Source organism: Tachypleus tridentatus, chromosome 6 (assembly GCF_004210375.1).
Source record: "Tachypleus tridentatus isolate NWPU-2018 chromosome 6, ASM421037v1, whole genome shotgun sequence".
NCBI classification, from domain to species: domain Eukaryota; kingdom Metazoa; phylum Arthropoda; class Merostomata; order Xiphosura; family Limulidae; genus Tachypleus; species Tachypleus tridentatus.
In genome coordinates this window covers 72625564-72647964 of record NC_134830.1, presented here as the reverse complement: position 1 = coordinate 72647964, position 22401 = coordinate 72625564, and the positions used below count along the sequence as shown (strand labels likewise).

Genomic DNA, 22401 nt, shown 5'->3' with positions numbered 1-22401 from the left:
AACAGATAAAATGTAAAGTCTTACAAAGGTATCATTTTAAATTTATTTGTGAAACTTTAGTGATCAGACAAATGAAATTTGAGTTTTTCAAATGAAGAAAAGTATTTTTGATCTTAACATGAAAATCACTTTGCAATCATAAAAGACAACAACCAACTCCATATATTCATGGAGAAATTTATAGCAAAAATAACTTGTTAAAATTCTGACTTTCTTGTTCAAAGACTTAATGATTAATGAAAGCTTGAAAAAACTTGTGAAATATACAAAATTTATTGGAAGTTATGGTTTGGAAACTATGAACATTAATTTCTGAACTTGACTGACTCAGCCGAGCTTATAGTGAGAGAGTTAATAAAATAGCTCCATACCAAGAAAATATGTGTTATTTTATCTGGGCCTGGGCCTGCCTTAATATTTTTTTAGATGTCAGCTGAAAGAAAATTGTGTGTAAGGAAACTTGTAAGCATTATTCACTCTATTAACATCTGTTTCAAACACATTTTATTTAGGTATATTCATAAATTATGTTTCTTTTCTATAATTGTAGACACTGAGAAAATTTATATTAATATTTCTTTTCTTCAATCACTAATGAAAGTAACTGCTATAGTAGTGTTATTTGAGTGAAACGTGATATTAGAAATCATGAAAGGACTATGAATTTGGAAAGAGTTGTTGGTATGTGCTGTCTGCTATTAATTAAAAAGTTATATTTTGTTATTGTTTTCAATTCCATAGTTTACAGGTTTAAGAAATTTACTGATTAATGGACTACACAGCTGTTTGAGATCTTTTGTTCGCTGAGTGTAATATTAACCATTTTCCCCTTTTTCTCTATATTCAGATACATCTTTACAAGATGTACCTTGTGAAGTTTGGTTAATCTTGCTTCCATCAGAAAATACTCCATGTTTTTGGAAATTAAACAACTGAATAGCCATTCCAAACTTTACAATAACTTATGCTGCATAGTGTTTTTTTGCTGATTTGGAATATGGACAGTAGTTCTTTTTCCCCTAAACTTTCTTTAACTTGTTCCTTTTCAACAGACTGTTGTTGAAGTGAAACTTAAATTACATACATAACTAACATTAGGCACAGAGTGGAATGCTTCAGTATGAATTATACCCTAGATAATATGAGTTGAGATTTTAAAAATATTTGTATAATTTTGTAATGTGTGTTGATGAATAAGAAGATTCATAAAAGTGATCTAAAATATTATGTATTAGTCTTACTTATAAAGATAATTTTATTTTACTAAAACAAAAAAGGCATGATACCATAAGTATTTCTAGTACTATAGTTATTTTACTGTTTTGAATAAATGTTATTGTTCAGAGTACACATAATACGAAAACTGGTTTCACTTTATTTTCTTCTTGTTTCCTGCAGCCTAAAAGATCCTCTGGCCATGCAAGGACAAGGTTAGGATTGAGTATTATTATCTCACTGGAGGAAGGAAATTTAGAAGAAAGGTGAAATTTAAAATATATTTATTAATATTTTTAATTTGTGTTTGTGTGTGTGCATATGTCATAAATTTTTGACAGAATTAGTTGGAAAGTTGATAATTGATTTCAGTAAATATGTTTATATTTTTTATAAGATTTTTCTCTCCTCACATATCTAGAAATATGTTTATTTTATTTTTTAAACAGTTTTTTCCAAGTTATCAACTGCTATAAATATATAGTATGAATTCTAGTAATGTAACGATAAGCACCAGTGAAGCTCAGTAGCTTATTCCAATATTTTTCTTTATTAATTTAATGTAAAAATAATTCTCTAATGAGAAATAACTTGCTGATTTTGTATTCAAACTCCTTAAAATTCAGATATATTTTCCTGTTAATAGTAATATAAATATTGTGATTTGAAAAATTATCAGTAGCAATTTTTAAGACGTTCTGTATGTATTTTTAAATCAAGCAAATAAACAGCTGTTTCTAAATGCACTTACTGATATTCTCCAAATATTCCTTTATAATGAATTTCTGTAAAATATTTCCATTTTTTATAGAGCTATTGTAATGTGATCTATGATGAAACAAGTACACCATGAGAGTTATTTTAATTTATGCAAAGAATTAGTCTAAAGTTTTATAATAAAAAGAAACTGTAAGTTTTTAGTTAAACAAGATTAATGTTATATATTTATAATGGAAAAATAAATACAGAAGTATATTTTAAATTTTTTTTCATTTATTCTGTTTTTGCTGGATAAATGCAAATGAAATTATCCTCTGAAAATTGTTTATTTGTTTGAAATTAAGCACAGAATAACTACACAGTGAGTGCTCTGTGCTCTGCCCACCACAGTTATTGAAACCCAGTTTCTGTCATTATAAGTCTGAAGATATACCACTGCACCACTGGGGGCATTCCTCGTAAATATCTTTATATTCCAAATTAGTATGTTACTGCTACATGAATTACATTTAAAATATAAAGGAAAATACTTGATTCATTATGTTGTCTTCACCTAAAATTTTCATATTCTTGTTAAGGAAGTTAGTTTTTGTTTGATTGCATTGTTTATATTTTAAGACAAGGAAAATATAATTGAAATTTAAGGTATTGTTTGAAAGAATTTTTGTAATACTTTCTCTTCTCTTGTCTTTAGTAGGTTCCATGACTTCTTTTTCTCTCACATTGCCCTAATAGAAAGTCATGTGACGCAATTAAAGGAACTTGTTTCAGGGAGCTATTTAAAGAGAAAGAATTTTGTAAATACAATATACAAGGTAATTGCTTTTCGATTATTGTTTCATTGCAAATTTATTTTTTACTTGTAAACTTCTTTTAAAGTTATAAACAGCAAATTTCTGCATGCACTTGAAAATTGTTTGAATACAAACATATTTTAGTATTTGTATCAATTGGGAAACCATTTCAAATTATTTAACTTTTTTTTTTCTTTTCTAGTTTTGAAAATACTGTCTCTACAGTCATCAAATGTTGATAACTGCACAGTTGGTTTTTGGCTTATTTATACAAAATTGCATTTTACAATAGCAAATTACATGTTTTCTCATATTGTACATTTAATAGTATGTATAAAGTTCTAATTCATTTTCATAGATAATTTAGTTGTTCTAAGCAGAAAAAAGAAATAACTGTATAGCACATAATAAAACTAGGGTATTATTGTTTTATTGAAGTAAAGATATTTTGTTTATGGTGTTTTACAGTGTCTTTAGAAAGTAAAAAAAGAGATATACATTATTGTTTTGCTTTCTATTTTCAGAATAGGTAATGTGAGCTATGAGTGTGTGTGTGTTTCACCTTTATATTATTTTCATATAGTGAATTTTAGGTGATAAAGGATATATAAAACTGGTGTGTGTGTGTATATATATATTGTTATTCAGGGAACTATTATCAGCATATGAGAATGTCCAATAACATTTTATAGATATATTTTCTATTATGTTTTTATAAAATTTAATGTATTCAATTTAAAACTCAGTGCATGAAATTTTTATATGCATAGTTGTTTTATAGAAGTTTGAAAAATATTGATATCTTCTTCTACAAAAAAAAAAAAAAGTGTTGTGTGCTTTTCCTTAGGGAGTAGAGCAGCTTCAAGCATCTATACAAGACCTTGTCACAGGTCCTCGCCTCATGTCTCCAGTGTGGTTATCCATGATGTCTCCCTCAGTTAATCATCATCTTCATTGCACAAGGTTCATAAGTGAATTTATTGCACTCCTTGAGGAATTTGATACCAAGTACACAAACTTGTATGTATCTTTATGAACTATAATCATAAGATCATTGAAAAAAGTTTTTTATTTATATATTTTGTCTGAGGTTCTTAAATTTAATTTGGAAATATTTAAAGCCTAATCATAAGCTTTCTCTCCAGTGCATTTTAACTATGATAAATGTACCATTAGCAGTATAGGTTAACTAAATTAATTGGTCATTCTACTATAATTTCCATATTCTTAAATATTATTTAAAAAGTCTTTTAGATAATATTTGATTATTAATTGGTGCTGTTGCTATTTAAACTTTTCTGCACAAGTCATTGAGTTACATTCAAAATTTAATTAAAAAACTTTGTTAACAGTATATCTGAATAAAATTAACATTATAATGTGTGCTATGATTTAAAATTTTATTTTATCTGAATCTTAATTTCATTGTTCCCTGCTGAGACAGTGGTAAGTCTACAGATTTACAATTCTACAATCAAGGGTTTGATTTCCCTTGGTGGACTCAGCAGGTGGCCTGATGTGGCTTTGCACAAAAGCACTTAATTCCATTATTTTAAACCTTTAAAAAATAGTTAAACTTTAGTTTTGTGTTGTCACACAACCCACAAGCTGTGAAAATTTCAAAATTTCACATTTTCTGTCTTTACTCAGATAATACCAGTCTTATGGATATATTTCTCAACAATTAAGTGTGTTTACTTGCCATATTGACACCTGAGTTTCAAAGTTATCTGGTTAAATGGAGTAGAAACAAGTAATAAATTTTATCAGTCTCTGATGGATGCCACATTCACCTTCTGTATTACTTGATCTTTATAACATGCATGTAGTTGCTAGTTATACATGTATATAGTCATTAAAAAGACTTCATTCTATGTTATACCCCTTGGTGTGGATTCCTGTACGTGGTGAGGGGACCTCCCAGGGAAGGTTCTATTCTATCTGGTTACCTGGGATCTAAACATCCACCCACAACCCACAAGCTGTGAAAATTTCAAAATTTCACATTTTCTGTCTTTACTCAGATAATACCAGTCTTATGGATATATTTCTTAACAATTAAGTGTGTTTACTTGCCATATTGACAACTGAGTTTCAAAGTTATCTGGTTAAATGGAGTAGAAACAAGTAATAAATTTTATCAGTCTCTGATGGATGCCACATTCACCTTCTGTATTACTTGATCTTTATAACATGCATGTAGTTGCTAGTTATACATGTATATAGTCATTAAAAAGACTTCATTCTATGTTATACCCCTCGGTGTGGATTCCTGTACGTGGTGAGGGGACCTCCCAGGGAAGGTTCTGTTCTATCTGGTTACCTGGGATCTAAACATCCACCCACGTGTTTGCCGTGCGTGGCGACCCGTGAAGGGGAGTAGAGGATCCTGGTGGTTGAGGGGTCCAACCCTAACACACCACTTTGGCCTTGAATTCCTGAAGACGGGCAGCCTTTTGGTGGCCCCCCTTGGGTCAATCGGCTGGTCCACTTGGGCTAGAGTCAACCAAGTACCAGTGTTGGAAGTTCTCAAAGGGTGTTGTGGACATTGTGCCTGATGCTGGTGTTTGGGTATAGTGCTCACGAAACCCTGGCATTGCTGCATTGTCCTTGCGTGACTTTGTAGGGCTCCATGATGGGTGGGGTCAGTGGGTACCGAAATTTTTTCTTTTTCCTATGGATCCTCTAAAAAATTTAAATAAAATTGTAAAAAAACAGTCAATGGGTAAGCGACCACGTCTTGAATACTCAGAACAGCAATCTTCAACATCAGTAACACACGTACCTCATTTTCTTATATTACATTCTCTTTTGGAAAACCTTTAGGGCAAATGTTGCCTTTTTTTATTCAAAAGGGACTAGAGGGACTTGCTGGCTCTCCAAAGTCAGTAAAGAAACTTCGATCTGGTGACATATTGGTTGAAACATCCACATCCCAACACAGTGAACTCCTCTTAAATTCAAAGGCAATTTGGGATATACCTATTGAGGTTACACCCCATGCTACCTTGAATTCTTCACGAGGAGTTATTGTTGAAAGGGATTTGAAGAACGTTCCCGAGTCAGAGATTCTCGCTGGTCTCTCCACTCAAGGAGTTTTTGCAGTGAGGCGCATCTGCACTCGAAAAGATGGAGTTATACTGCCAACAAATACCCTCGTTTTAACATTTACTTCACCATGTGCTCCTGTCACCATCAAGGCAGGTTATCTCATTTGCAGGGTTCGGCCATACATACCAAACCCTCTTCGATGTTTCCAATGTCAGAGATTCAGCCACTCAAAGACATCTTGTCGTGGTTCCCTGACATGTGCTCGTTGTGGAGGCAAGGACCACGATGCCTGTGACTGTGACATGAACCCACATTGCATAAACTGCAATGGTTCTCACCCCTCTTACTTTCATTCTTGCTCAAAATGGTTGGAGGAAAAAGAGGTGCAGCGTTTGAAAACGACACATAACATTAGTTATCCTGAGGCTCGGAAATTGCTGTCCACAACTCTATCTCGGACATATGCTGCTGCACTTCATTCCACAACTACAGTGGGAGTGCAGACAGATCTCTCTGTGCCTCCGAGAGAATCGTTTTCAAAACAAATGAAAAGCCTTTTGACCTCCGTGGTTAAAAAGGTTGATGAATCGACTTCCACACCCATCTCTGTTCCTCCCATACCTTCCAACAAACCTCAAGATCCACGTCCTTCAGTTTCAAATACAGGCATTTCTTCTGATACATCTTTTTCTCCCACCACAAGAGACAAAACAATTATTCGTTCAAGTCCCTCAGTCACTGGATTCCCCTTCCAATAACAAAAACCTGCCCACCCGACCCAGAGCAGGATCCATGGAGGTTGATAGACCTCCTCCGACTAAAGACAGTAAAGAAATAAGACGTGGTCGTAAACCGAAGTGTTCTCCAACCACTTCACCTACCCGTTCTTAAAAATGGCCACCTTGATACAATGGAACTGTTGAGGTTTACGTTCTAATCTGGATGATATCAAAACGCTGATTGCTTCCTATTATCCTGTTTGTCTTTCTTTACAAGAAACATTTCTCGAAACTGCTGATACTGTCTCCATTTGGCAGTTTTCTCTGTACAGAAATGACAGGTTGTGTGATGGTCGATTACATGGAGGGGTGGCACTGTTGGTTGATCAACACGTGCCCACCCTGTCTATGTCACTCAACACACCCTTGTAGGCTGTAGCCATCCGTGTTTCCTTGGGTCATACCATCACTGTTTGTTCTCTGTACCTGTCCCCTGGAGAGACATATGATCAATCAGATCTTGATGCTCTCGTTGAACAATTGCCATCTCCATTTCTAATCCTATGGGATTTTAATGGACATCATCCCCTCTGGGGAAGTGCTATTATTGATGGGAGGGGCCGATCTGTAGAGCGGATGCTCTCTGATCACAATCTTTCTCTTTTCAATACTGGCTCTTTCACTTACTTTCTTGCACCTAGTCAGTCCTTTACCGCTATTGATCTCTCAATTTGCTCCCCTTCATTATTCTCCCATTTTTCATGGAGGGTTGACAGTAATCCACTAGGCAGTGATCATTTTCCGATCCTTTTGAGAGAGACTGGTCGTGGTCGATGCCACCCTACCCGCGTCCGGTGGAAGCTGGATCAGGCAGACTGGTCCACTTTCACTGCTCTCGCAGAACTTGATCCTGCCATTGTAAATCAGCCATCAATAGACGACTGTGTAGCAGCGGTAACTGACTGTATTACACATGCAGCTGCTCAGTGTATTCCTAAAACCTCAACACATTTTCCACGATATCCTTGTCCGTGGTGGAATCCTGCTTGCCACTTAGCACGGAAGGCTCAAAAGTGGCCTGGGATACTTTTTGTAGATATCCCACCCTTTTAAACCGGGTTGCTTTCCAACGGCCCGTGCACATGCTAGGTGGGTAAGACGTCAAAGCCAGAAGGAATCTTGGATTAAGTTCACAACCAGCATATCTTCTACCACCAGTTCCAAGATCATATGGGACAGGATTCGAAAAGTTAATGGGCACTGCAATTCTGTCCCCCTCTCGATCTTACTCTCTGATGGTCAGGAGTTGACTGATTTTCGGAACATCGCTAACACTCTAGGTGAAAGCTTTTGCTGGGTATCTAGCACTTCTGCTTGTTCCTCCACCTTCCTGGCCATCAAGACTCGGGCAGAGCGATCACCTCTTTCCTTTCGAACTGACTGTTTCTTTGACTAAATTGTCCCTTTACCCTGGTGGAACTAAAAATGGCCCTTCATCAGTCTGCCAGTGCGCCTGTTGGACCTGATGATATTCATTATGACATGCTGCACCATCTATCTCCTGCTTCTCTTGATGTCCTTCTGATTGTTTTCAACCGGATCTGGCAGGAGAATGTTTTTTCTGATACCTGGCACCAGGCTATTATTTTACCTTTCCCTAAGCCAGGGAAAGATCCCAAGATTTCTTCAAACTACCGTCCAGTTGCTTTGACGAGCTGTCTCTGTAAGACATTAGAAAGGATGGTTAATGCTCGTCTTGTTTGGTTCCTTGAATCAAACAACCTCCTCTCGCCCACACAGTGTGGGTTCCATCGACAGCACTCCACCACAGACCACCTAATTCGTCTTGAAACATCTATCAGAGAAGCCTTTCTCAACTGCCAACATCTTGTATCAATATTCTTTCACATAGAGAAGGCTTATGACACAACATGGAGGTATGGCATCTTGCGAGACCTCAATACATATGGGTTACGTGGCCATCTACCCATGTTTATTAAAAATTTTTTAATGGACAGGAGATCCCAAGTTTGTGTGGGTTCGACACTTTCCTGTTCTTTTGTACAGTAACTTGGAGTCCCTCAAGGTTGTGTATTGAGTGTTACACTCTTCAGTATAATGATAAATACCATCACTGAACTACTCCCTCTCACTGTTGCAAATGGGCTGCATGTCGACGACTTTCACATCTCATGTCAGTCGTCAAACATGAGATATATTGAGCGGCAACTACAAACAGCCCTCAATTGTGTACGGAAGTGGACTCTGGCGAACGACTTTAATTTCTCTCTCTCCAAAACTGTATGCATGCACTTTTGCCGTCAACGGGGTATTCACCCTGATCCTGAACTTCATATTGGTGAAGTTTTGCTGCCAGTGGTCCCGGAGACAAAGTTCTTGGGGCTTATCTTTGATCGTAAACTGACCTTTATACCACACTTAAAGCAGCTTTGGGTCAAATGCACAAGAGCACTGAACATCCTCCGTGTTCTCTCTTCTACCAGTTGGGGGGCAGATCGCTGTTCAATGTTAAAGGTATATCGTGCTCTTATTAGATCGAAACTCGATTATGGATCAATGGTCTATGGCTCTCCCAGACCCTCGGCCTTAAAGATGCTGGACCCCATTCATCACCAAGAACTTCGACTCTGCACTGGGGCTTTCCGTACCTCTCCAGTTCAAAGTATATACATTGAATCTCATGAACCTTCTTTACACCTTCGCCGTTTGCAACTATCTTTACAATATACTTCGAAACTTCATTCCTTACCAAAGCATCCCAACTGGAAATGTGTTTTCCTTCCCCGGTGGGCAGTACTTTTTCAGAATAGACGATCTGTCATTGCTCCGTTTGGCCTTCGCATTCGGGCGCAATTGGATGAATTGGGTCTGTCCTTGGATAACATTGCAGATTCCACAGGTTGGCCCATCCCACCATGGCTTATTACAGCCCCCAAATGTGACCTTTCTTTCAGTCACCTAAAAAGGCAAATACTCCAGATTGGAAGTATTCAATGAATATCTTTCAAACAATCATTCAGTTCCCATTTATACAGATGGTTCCAAATCAGGTAATTCAGTGGGCTCTGCTATGGTTTGCTATGGGTCAGTAGTTGCGCACAGAATCCCTTCTACAGCTTCTGTGTTCACTGCTGAACTGTATGCCATATCTCTTGCCCTGGATCATATTGCAGCTGAGCAGTACTCCAACTGCACTATTTATACTGATTCGCTTAGTTCTATACTTGCCTTGGAATCGCTACATGTTAGCTCACATCCTATTCTTGCTGATATTCGAAACCGTTGGCCCATTTCTCATTAGCAGCTACTTCAATCCAGTTTTTCTGGATACCAGGCCATGTTGGTATTCGCGGGAATGAGCTTGCAGACATGGCAGCTAAATATGTCTGCTTCAGCACCATCACTCCTATGCCTATTCCATTCATGGACTATGGTGTTGTCTTCAAGGCTCGGCTCCGTGCCAGCTGGCAGTCCACTTGGAGTGAGCAACGCGACAACAAACTTTTTCAAATCAAACCCAAAATTGGACTTTGCCCATCTAGCTTCCGTAAAGTTCGGAAGGAGGAAGTTGTTCTCACTAGGCTACGCATTGGTCACAGTTTTTTAACTCATCATTTTCTTTTATCTGGAACTGATGCACCAATGTGTAGTTTGTGTAACACTCAAATCACTATCAGCCACGTTTTACTTTCTTGCCATCGTTACAATTCTCAACGACGGCAATATTTTAAACATACTTTTTCCCAGGGTCAGTCTGTAACATTGGACAGAGTTATTGGTAATGGTGACTCTGTCCACCTTGATAATGTTTTTAATTTTTTTAATGGCCATTAATCTTTTTAATCTCATTTAAGTGTTGCATATTTATTCACTACACCTTTTTAATTGTGGTTCCTTTTTTACAGTTTTAATCTCTCTCCTTCAATTTGACATTTGACAATGGCCAGAACATTAAATAACTCGACACCAGGACTGGAAAGGCCAACTTCAGGTGACTAACGCTACTGTTTGAACTACTCGTTAGTCGTCCTGGCGAGTTGTTATTATACTTTTGCTGCATATCATTTCACACTTTTACTACTTAACTTTTTAGTACTGGCCATATTGACTCATAACCTGGAACCAGGACTGGAAAGACCAACTTCAGGTGACTGACGGTGGTTTTTATACTTATCTGTTAGTCTTTCTGGCGGGCTATGATCATCACCATTCTGCTACAGGTAGTTCTTTACAACTTTGTTGACTGGATGTCAACATTGGTTTTTACCCCATTTTCTGTTTTAATTGCTATTTTGCTTTTATCTTCAATTACTTTTACAAATTTTACTCCATTTACTTGACTTTTATCTTTTTACTGGACATTTGGCTACTCATTATTACGATTTTGCGGAGTGTCTTTTAAAACTTTTATTCTTTTACATTTTGATAATGGCTGCTATGACACATAACCCGGAACCAGGACTGGAAAGGCCAACTTCAGGTGATTGAAGGTGGTTCTTGAACTTACCTGTTAGTCTTCCTGGCGGGTTATGATCATTACCTTTTTGCTAGAGTAAATACCTTACAACTTCTTATACTCTGCCTTCTATCTTAACATTGTAGACTAGGTGTCAACATTGGTTTTATACTTTTTTGTTTTACCTTCGTTTCCATTTATGTCTATTACTACATTTTTTTATTATTATTATTATTTTTTTTTACATTTTTACCGAATGTCTGGCGCAGATAGCTTCGCTGCTTTGTGCCATAAAACACTAAATCAATCAATCAATCAATCTATGTTATAATCCACCAACAGTTATTTTCAAATTGGCACACAGTTTTCATCATCTGTAGTATTGTAGGTTGCTTGAATCCCAGTATCACTTAGAGTTTTTATTAGGTAAACCAAAGAATGAATTAAATTATATGTAGAACTTACACTTATATATGTTTTAAAATACATAATTGAAAGGTTTAAACATTTTTCAAATATATATCATACTTTGCATCTGTTCTTAAAGCTTAAGATTTTGTGCAAGAGTAAGACAACTTTGCCAAAGGCTTGTCATCCTTACTAATTATTGTAATTATTCCATGAGGGTACAATTGCCTTTTGCTGAGATGAGTAATAAAATGTAAATAAAACATCGAATATTAACTAAATATGAAAAGAAAAACCAGAAATTATGAATGTAACCAAAAGAAGATCTTTTGAGATATTCTACTACAACATAATAAGTATGTACATTTTTCCTTTTTCTTAATTTTAAGCATTTCATTTCTCTGTATGTCAATGATAATATATACAGTTAGTAACATGGTAGAGAAAATAAAAAACAAAATATAAAATTTACCTTAAAAAGTTTAAATAATTATTTAGAGGTTATGCAAATAAAACTTATAAACTGTGAGATGATGAAAAGTATTTTTATACTTAAAATTAACCTTCCAAGTGAACTATTAAATAGAAATACGTAACTAAGATGTAATTGTTTGTGTACAAGGTTCTTATAATCTTCAACAGAATGTAACCAGTTTTTGTGAGGATATGTTAAAAAATCTCAGAGGTATGGTATATATTGTTACACTTGTATTATTCCCCAGACTGGGTTGTGTAAAATACTCGAGAAAGAGTTAAACTTGTTATTTACTTTGAAATACATTTCAGCTTTGTCAGCACACTATTGACAGCAGTCTTGACTCATCATTTAGCATGGGTTCCTACAGTTTCTCCTCCAGGTGTCACAACCAACCACTTTGACCATAGGAAGCACACTGCACAATGGGTATGTGGTTTTCTTTTTTTTGATGTAATATAATATTCTGATTTTACTGAAAATGTTGTTTTATTTATCAACATACACAACTAGAATTACCCAGAAAGAATATCAAATATAAATATGAAGTAACTATTTGAAAATATAATGTAATAAGAAATTCCATGGGTTAAAATTTGAAATATAACAAATTTAGGAAATTGGTTGCTGAAACAAAAAAAATATGTATATAGTATGATAGATACAAAATTATTATTAGTAATTAGGATCAAAACAGTTTGTGTGTTTTGAATTACTACAGCATACAAAATTATATTTTAGATATTATTAGTGATTTTATTATTTTTTTGGATTAATTATTTCATGAGACTTGTCTGTTTTTAAATGAAATTATCATAGAAACATTCATACCATAAAGTATTGCATATTTTTACCAGCCATTTTCATCTGTATTATTATTTCATACTATTCACACAAAAAAATTACAAAATTGTGTATGAAAAAATAAGAGTTGTGTGTTTGAATATGAATATGTAACAATAGCATAGACATGTATGTTAGTTTGGAGATGATTCATGATTTTGTCACACAGAATATCTTGATCCCTCACACATCTGTGGATGAAATTTGCATGCTGCTAGCCTTGATTTAACTTTCATTTAAAAACCACATGTTTAAAATGAATTTGCCAGGGTGTGATGACATCATTATGTGATGATAGTACTCCAATAATAGAAGTAACTCCCCTAAGCAGTTGTGCTTGAAATAACTTTATTTTTTTCCTAAACAATGTCTTGAATGGATGTGTTCTAAAATTATTTATTTATTATGCAAGATTTTTGTTAGTTTACAAAGTTTGAATTTCATTCAATTTCAATTGTTTCTTTCCTTACTAAAGAACAAGAAAACAGTGTTTTCTGCTCACTTATTATAAAATTTTAAGTGATGGTAACTTCTTCATTCTGTGATGGTGCAATATTACTAACAAAGACCTGTATTCACTATGGCAACTGGAGGCTCATTGTCTGTGGAGGATGTGTGATAACCATTGTTCAAGAAAGTGAGTTCTTTCATGCTTACAAAGTTTCTTCCTCCCATCCCCTTAGTTTTAACACAATCAGGATGACGATGATTTTGAATGGTTATTTCTCCAATCTTTTTATACTGTCCAATTTTTCTTACCTTTGACTCTTTCTTAACACCCTTCTGTATTACATTCCTTTCATCTTATTTCTGAGAAACTTCAATGTAATTCTGAAGGGCATTTGTGAGAGGTTTGTTCCCTTCTTTTTACCACTTAAGCTCATACTTCTGCTTCTGCTTTATCTCTCCTTACTTGCCTTATCTGTTGTTTGGATTTGTTGAGTTTCAATACTTATTTAACTGTTGTTTGCCTACCTCATTTTTACCTCTGTGATCTTCATCAGCCTTCTTTTCTTTGTGTGGAGGCTTTTAGTGATGTTTCTGATTGTTAGCAGACATAGATAGTGGCAGCTCGGCATCATTCTTCATTGCCCTCTTTAGGTTCTTGTCTTTCTTAACCTTGTCCTTCTCTTCCTATTCCTAGGTCTGCTCATTCTGTGTCTCCCACTTCCCATTGTTAAGGTTGTTCCTCATTTCATTAGTGAACATCCTGTCTGGTATGGCTCAGTGAGTGCTCATCTGTCTTATTTTGGGAACCTTTTGTCCTTATTTTTGGTTTACAGGTGGGTTCTTCAGGTTTTTATCCATGGCCTATCTCTCCACTATTCTTTCTCCCTTCTTCTTGTGTCCTGCTTTCCTTCTCTGACTCTGTTTATCTTCAGTGTTCTGAGGATGTAGTCTCAGATGTCATGGCCAAGAACATCATCAAGAAGCTATTACTAACTCCTACTCTAGGATATTACTTTTGGCTCTTTATGGTCTTCAGGAAGACTTAGGAACTAGTATCTTGTTATAAACTTGTTGTTTGTTAATTGGTTTATAGTCACTGTAGTCATTCTGCAGTTTCAAATAGATGGATTATTTTCTTTCGGGTAGTTCTTTTTACCTGGTCTGTGGATGAACAAGGTCAATGAGTTGGACACTTATTTACACATGTTTGGTCCATCCTACAGACTATGTCTGCTTCATCCATCAGAATTGAGCCTTTCACTTTCATGCCCTTTTCTTTGATATTATGTCTGCTTCTTATATTTTCAAACAAGTTATGGAGGCATTCATCCACCATAGTCATGGATTGGGGCTGAGATTCCTTTACTACAAGAATGATTAGCTTCTTCTCATTCCTTTTTAGAAGGACTCCTTCTCTTCAAATTTGCAGGATTCTGCTTGGCTGGGCTGACTAATCAAGTGTTCTAAGTCTTTTCTTATGCCTACCCAATATTTTTTACATCTGGGCATGTTCTTCAACTCTCATCTCAGTCAGGATCAGCCTTTTCTTTGCTGCAAGGTATGTACTTCTTACTTACACCATGTGTACAAGGTTCTTTTGATTTTGGGGACTCTGACTTCACTAGAACTATTCATTCCTTTAGGCTATACACACATGTGCCTCCTCCAGTGGACATTGCAAGACTAGTGGAACTGTTGTCCTCTGTAGTGCACTTCTCATATTCTGTTCTTAAGTACTTGTCTTGACGGCTTAGCTGTGCCAATATGATGATGGGCATCCACTTGCTCTTCCCATTACCAAATATCAATCTTTTTACAGGTACTTCTCTGTCAAGAAGGAGCTTGTCTCTGAATGACAACATGACTTTGGGCATGTAGTCTCCTCAGCAAGCATGTTACCATTTCCTCTCCTTTCTTGTGGATTGTTGATTGTTGGTCATGACACACTTCAATAATTCCATTGGAGGGTGGGTAGCACTCCAAGACTCTTTGCTTCTATGTATTGAACCATGCTACTTTTGGCTTAATTGTGTTAAGTCCCATCTCCTAGCATGTCATGTGCAAGAAGCTTTAAATAAGGTAGCAGATTGCTTCCCTTATCTGGACCAGATTATATGCATGAAATGGTCCATCCACTGTTAGGTTTTTCATTGGGTTTGCTTTAAATTAGGAATATCCCTCAATGATACTTTCACCACTCCTCTCAACATCAAATTTTCACTCATGTGGTACACATTTTATCATCCTTTGGCCTTAGTAGTCAATAATTCAAGCATCAACTTGTCTTATCTTTTTTTTGTATGCTTATCTTCCTCTTTGTCTCCTCATTCATATCCTCTCATTTATCCCTAATACCTCTTATTGGGTCCTGTGGTGATGCCTCTTTGGTTTGCACAAACTCTGGTTTTGTCTGCTTTGTCAGGGCCATGCTCTTCCTCTCTCTCGCTCCAACCTTACATCTCTATTTCTACGTCTTATCATCTTTTTGTCTTTACATGTGGGTGTTGTCTGATCTATCACCTGCAGAGATAAACTCTCTGATTGTATAGCTTTCTTCTTATCCCATTTCTGTCATCCTTAAGCTTTGTCCATTTATCAGAGTGGAAGTGGTGAGTTTTCATCATTGATCCATCTGCCATTCCATTACTTCAGGTTGTCCTACTGCTGGCCACCTTTATACATGGTTGTTTGACTATGGATCATTGGTCTCCACCAGAGCTGGTTATCAGACTGCTTTCTTAACATCATTTCACTTTTACTCTTACTACCTTGGGATTTCTTTATCTACCCTATCCACTCTGTTCTGATCATTCCTGCTTCACCAACCCCATGATCTGACTCCCATGTCTGAATTGAGCCTTAAAATGTTTTACATGCCCTGTTTGAACCATTGACTTCCTGTTCTTTATATCACATTTCTCTGAATACATTTCTTTCTCCTTCTCAGCTATAGTTGCTGTTACTTGGATATATTTACCATTGATACATCCTGCACTCTCTTTTATCACACTTATCTATCTAGACCAGACTTTTCTTCTCAATACTTTGACTGCTTTGGAAGGAAACATTTATTTCTCTCCCATTTTCTTCCCTTCTAACCCTTATTTTTTGCTTGTTTAGACCTGAATCATCTTCTATGTCTAGTTTTGGCTGTTTGGTATTACTTGGAATTTTAGCATCACTTTAGGGTTCCTAACATAGTTTGTTTCTGCTTTAGATACCCTGTTTTGTCAAAGGATCTATTGCCTTCATATCCTTACTGGATGGGTCCACAACCTCTTCCGGTTGTTTAATTCTATAGCTTTGAAAATGGTAATTTCTCCCTTCCCTGTAATACTTGGGGCTTTTCTCTTTTGCCTTTCTGTCTGTCTTTCTTCCAAGTGAAGATTATATCTTGATCAAGGCATCATTTCCTCCCATGGGAACTTTCTGAAGAGGGCTCATCTAGGTTTTTGCATCAGCCCTCTCAACATTTCATTGTGGGATTTTAGCTGTTCTGTATGCAGAGGTGAGATATCATCTTGAAAATTAGCATTTTTTTAATCTGAAAATATATTTCCAATAGACACTACCCTCCCCTGTTTCAATGCACTTTCATCATACCTCATCTAAGAATGAAGCTGTTTCAAGTGCAAGTACTTAGGGGAGTTTCTACACACAGAGATTGTGTCACCTTCTTATTGGTACAGGGCTATTGTTGCATTATGATGTCATCATGCATTAGTACAGTTCATTTTAAACACATGATTTTTAGGTGGAAATTAACTTAAAACTAGTAGTGTACAAATCTTATAGGCAGATGCATGATGAATCAAGATATTTTGTGTAAAGTTTAGTATCTGTTGGAGGTACATTTTCAGGAAAAGAAAATATTAACTTCCAAATAAATATATTCTGAAAATTTATGATGATACAAGTATTACAAGCTCAAGATATTATCATTAAGAAATTAACTTAATGAAAATTTGTTTCTGTATATGTGAAATTAGTTATAAATTTCTTGACTAATAAACACTTGATGATTTTGAAGAAAACTCCATATTTAAAAGTATTATTTCTTAAGAACTACTTATGCTAGAAGAAACTAAATTTTACTAGAAGCACAATGGTTTTATTCAGAAGGTTTTAGACATGGTAATTTTTAAAATAGTAAAATATATCCAATATTTTAAGTATTTGTAACTTATATGATTGCATTGATTAAAAATAGTGAATTATAACACTTTTTTTTCATAAGTTAATGTGTGGGTCTAAAAGGTAACCTGGACTGTTAATATAAAATTGTTTAAAACAATTCTTAAAAATGTTAAAACAAATACAAGCTTTCTCAGACATAATTTAGAATGAAAATAATCTTTAGTGATATTTTCATTGTGGAAGCTAGAAATAATGATTAAGTTGAGTTGTTGAGCATTCTACCTCTCTGTTATATTGAAATATTGCAGTTTTTTAATGTAAAAATATAATACTTAAAATACATATGAATCTTGTGAAAAACCAATATCCGTTAATGAACTGGCAAGGTCTTTAATGGAGATTGATTTTCTTATGATTGAGAATTACTGAACGTTCAGTAATTGTGCAACCTAATGATGCAGGAAGGTGAAACATTGTATTTTTAAATGTTTATTCTATCATTTTAGTTATTTTGAACAGATGTGATTTAATTGTAACATGCACACTGTTTTAAAACCATATATTTTTCTGCTTTGTAACTTATAGTTAGAAAGGTATGTGTAAAAAATGAATCATTGAGTGACAACCATTGTTAATACAAACATGAAATGGGCACTGGTCTAGAAACATAACTTTTTCTCTTTAGGTGGACATGCTGGCCAAATCTCATCCATATAATCCATTATGGATGCAACTAGGGTATGATTTAATTTTTATATTTTTTTATTCTAATGTAATTACTTCAAAGAAAAACTAGATAACTTTGTTAATTAATTTTATGGTTGTTATTACTGTAAAAAACAGCTACTACCAATACAGGGTGTATTTAAGAATTTGTTTGGTATTCTTGAACTCTTTCTTGTCTATCACTTGAGAAGTAAAGTAACTAAAACAATCACTTTACACATGTTGATAAAGGGATTTATTACATCATAATTTCTTACCTATAGGGATCTGTATGGAGCTATTGGAACTCCAACGAAATTATCAAAAACTGTCATCACAGGAAAAAAAGCTGATGTTATTTTGAGATTTTTGTATATTCTAAGCTACTTCATTCGCTGTAGTGATATTTGTGAATATAATCAAGAGATGTCCAAAAGTGATACAAAAAAGTGGTAAGCCAATAGAAAGAAAAAAGAATTGTTCTTAGGAATGAGAAAATTTCCTTTTAAAGGTAACATAAAGTTTTAGTTGAAGTAATTTGTTGTCATGCTAAAATTTTGTTTAGTAAAGTAACAAGTAACTTTTTTATTTAGTTTTGTCATATGTTTCTAAGAAATAACATTTTTGATAATATCTTAATGTTATAATTTTGTAAAAGACAGCTAGGAAGTAGTATAACATAATTTATCTTCTCTTGTATTTAAGCAAAACAGTAATTCATTATATCAATGGTTTTTATAATTGTAAGAGTAGATTTTATTTATTAATTATTATCATAAGTATAATTAATATATGGAATAAATTCAATGTGGCAAAATATTTATTAAAATGGTCAAAACAGGAAAACATCTGTTACTTTTTATTCAACATAATCAATTTGACACATGGGTAAGATTATTTAATATTTTTATATTTATAAAAATAATATTACAGTATTCCATTGTTAGTTCAGAATTAAAATGAGTGTATTTGAAAGCAGTATGGTTATCTGACAACATAAAAAAAAACTGTAGTTGCATGTGTTTTTAAAAAATATATTTGCTATGGTTTTAAAAAAATGTAGTACACAAACACATATTTAATGTGATGCTGATATTGAGAATTATAATTATTCATTGTGTAAAATTGTAATTATCTTACTTTTAAGGATTAACCAAAACACATCTACGAGTGAAGCTATCCATAAACTTGGTCAAAAAACCGATTTTGATGTCAGTTGTACCAACGATCAATGTCCATGTGAGAGGTTGGCTGATGGAAGGGATCAACTCTGGATGAACAAGAAAACTAATTTCAAAACACCACAGAAATATGAAATTTTAGAGAAGCAACAGTCTGTAACAGATACAACAGAGCATGTGTGCAAATATGAGACGGCAGAAGATAGATTTCGCTTGCATAAGCATCTTTACTGGAAATCTTGTAAAAATCAAATTGATCAAATATTAGAGAAAGATCAACAACACAGGACATCAATACATAATATAGAACTCTACCAGCATAGTCACAATGCTTTTACAGTAATTCCTGAAGAAAGAGACATAAACAGTGTTGTTTTTGTGCTTGGAGAAAGCCCACTGCATTCCCATTTTGATTCAAAGATTAAAGTTTGTAAGGAGTGTAAGGGAGTACAAGAACCACTAAATGAAGAATGCTATACACCTAAAGAAGTACTTACTTTAGACAGTTTGGGTTATAATAGCATGGAGGATATACTAGAAAATGAAATGAAAAGTACAATGCAGGAAAAAGAAATCTCATGTAAAAATTCTCTTGAATTAAACAAATGTAACAATTTGGTTACAGTACAAGAATTTGTCCCTCCTACAGTAAAAGTTGAACATGTAAAAAATGTATATACGAGTGTACCATTTAAAAATAATAAAATCCTTTCCAGTGATAAATATAGTGACACTTTGCATGACTCTTTGTTGTTAAGATCTAATGTTACCAATGATTGTCTTCAAGATTGTGAAAATTCTTCCAACTTGAAGAAACCACCTGTGCACTCTGTATCATATCCTGATGAATTGCAGAACAAGAGCATTGACCAAACTAAGCAGTATTTTCAAGCATACCACAGTTTAAGGTTTGCTCCTGAACCAAAACACACCTCTCATCGTTTTATTGGGAATTATGTGCAAGAAAATTTGCCCCAGGAAAGTCATCAAGAACTTGGAGCTCATATGATTGCTAAAGCCAAGGAAGAATTCACTACTTCTTGCCATTGTAAATCAAGTAAACCTTTAAAACAATTGTCTACTGTTACCACTATTCCTGAGGAAGGCTACCAAAGCTTAGAAGAAACATGTCCCCAAGAGAGACATACTTCACTTGGAGATATCTTGAGGTCACAAGAGGAACATCCTTTAGAAGGAATAATGGAGTTAAATCTACCACAGTAAGTACTCTTCATATTACTTACCTAATGCTTGTGCTAGCACAGTAATAATAACAATAGTAGTTAATGTAATTATGGTAGTAGTGAGAGAAACTACAATGACTTAAAAATAATTACAATTGGGTATTTTTACTTTAAGTGCTACATATTGAGAAGGTAGCACTTAGCTACTGTATCTGTGTATTTGTTTATGTATTTATTTTCATTCCCATATTGCCCCCCAGTGGCACCGTGGTATGTGTGTGGAATTGCAGTGCTAGAAACCAAGTTGCAGTATCTTTTGTGAGCAGAGCAGAGATGGACTGCTGTGTGTAGCTTTGGGCTTAACTTCAAAACAAACAATTATTTCCATATCTGTTACTTGAGCTAGAGTTTAGGTCACAGAATTTATCAATGAACATTTTAATTTGTTTTAATGTTAAAGTTTACTTCTGAAACAGTCAAATAATGTGGAATTTATTGTTGCTTCCATTATATAAACCTATTGAAGAAAATATACAATTCTCTTTATTGTATAACGCTCTAAAACTGTAAATGCGACCAAACAGAAGTGAGAAAGCTGTAAAACATATAAAGAAAAGCTATCTGTATATTTTTCAGTGGGTATCAAAAGCAATATGATCTACACTATTTACAACATTCAGTATTCTAATAATAGTTAGAGGTTTTTTTAAACCAATGATACACTTACTCTGAACAGTAAATGGAAAAGTACTTGCACCCTACATGACCAAAAATTTAGATAAAGTATAGAAATAAGCAACATTATTAAATCAAAGTCCTTTATTCCATTTTAATAGGGTGTTGGTATATCTATAGTATCAATCATAGCTACAAAAACATTGAGTATAGAATCTATGTTCTTTACTTTTTATGCCAATAATAATAATGTTTTACTAATGAAAAAGCATTGGTATTTGCAAAGTGTTCGGCAGCATGATAACAAAAGACTTTTATCCATCACATGCAATTTGTTTTAATGTTAAAGTTTACTTCTGAAACAGTCAACTAATGTGGAATAAATTTTACTTGCATAAATTAGACAGTTCAGTGCTCAGATTTTTACAAAGTGAAAGACCACATATTTTAATCAGATTACAAATATTTGGAGATTTCGTGAGTTTTTCCAATTTTTTTTTCCTACCATTTTTGTATGTGTATGAAAATACACATTTTGGTAACTGTCAAAGCTGAATAAATGTAAAATTTTCGTAATCCTCTCAATTACAAGTAGGGATGTGTCAGTAAGAAAATTAGGTGATTAATAATTAACTGAAAGTCTGTCAATTGTTTATTAGTCATTATTCAAACTGTGTTTGTCTTTTTAAGAATAAGCTGTTAAACTGTTTAAAATTGGTACTTTTACTTCTAGATCTAATGATTTTCAAACTTTGCTTGTCCTTAGGGTAAGTAAATGCAGAAGCAGTATATAGTTTGTCTCATAAATTGCTACAATTTCTTTAACTTTTTGTATTAAGCTGTTCAGTATCACCCATAAGGTAATTTACAATTCTACCATGAGTTTGAATTACATAAATTGAAACTGTTATAATAACGGTTTCCTTTAGTATCCCCCATTAGACTTTGATTTTAATTATTCTTCAGTAGGTAGTTGTTGAAAAAAATGTTTGTGGGATTTAACCAAATGTATCATTACCTTTTATATACAACTTGCAATCTAATATTTATAAAGAATCTTTTGGAAAGGCATTATCTTAGTATTACAGGAACACTTAGTAATTCAGTGTTCATGGGTTAGTTTTCTTGCATTATAAACTGAGCATGGGATTTTCACATTTTGTGTCTAACCCTTTTCGCTATGGGCTGAGAATAATAAACATGAGTTTGTCTATGTATTTGGTTGAGGAATAATTCGTGAGCGTTTTTTCAAGTTAAAAAAATATATTCATAAATGATACGCTTTCGCAAAATATTTCATGTCATTTGGTAGATAATTTTTTGCTCTGATAGATGGTGTGTTTGATTTTCATATGTCTTTAATTTTT

General features: G+C 34.2%; 1 protein-coding gene across 10 annotated transcripts in view; it reads left to right on the top strand.

Annotated features, from left to right (window-relative positions):
- LOC143252792 (folliculin-interacting protein 2-like) overlaps window positions 1-22401 on the top strand; it is a 116593-nt gene that overhangs the window by 67752 nt on the left and 26440 nt on the right. For 9 of the 10 annotated variants that reach the window (XR_013029142.1, XM_076505495.1, XM_076505497.1 and 6 more), the window contains 7 exons: window positions 1399-1481; window positions 2630-2750; window positions 3577-3749; window positions 12171-12288; window positions 17975-18027; window positions 18279-18446; window positions 19142-20395. Coding sequence is in view for 9 of the 10 variants with exons in the window: in XM_076505495.1 (XP_076361610.1) it covers window positions 1399-1481; window positions 2630-2750; window positions 3577-3749; window positions 12171-12288; window positions 17975-18027; window positions 18279-18446; window positions 19142-20395 (1970 nt within the window). In the remaining variant the exon portion in view is untranslated. The remainder of the gene's footprint in view (window positions 1-1398; window positions 1482-2629; window positions 2751-3576; window positions 3750-12170; window positions 12289-17974; window positions 18028-18278; window positions 18447-19141; window positions 20396-22401) is intronic. The other variant, XM_076505493.1, reaches the window with a different exon arrangement.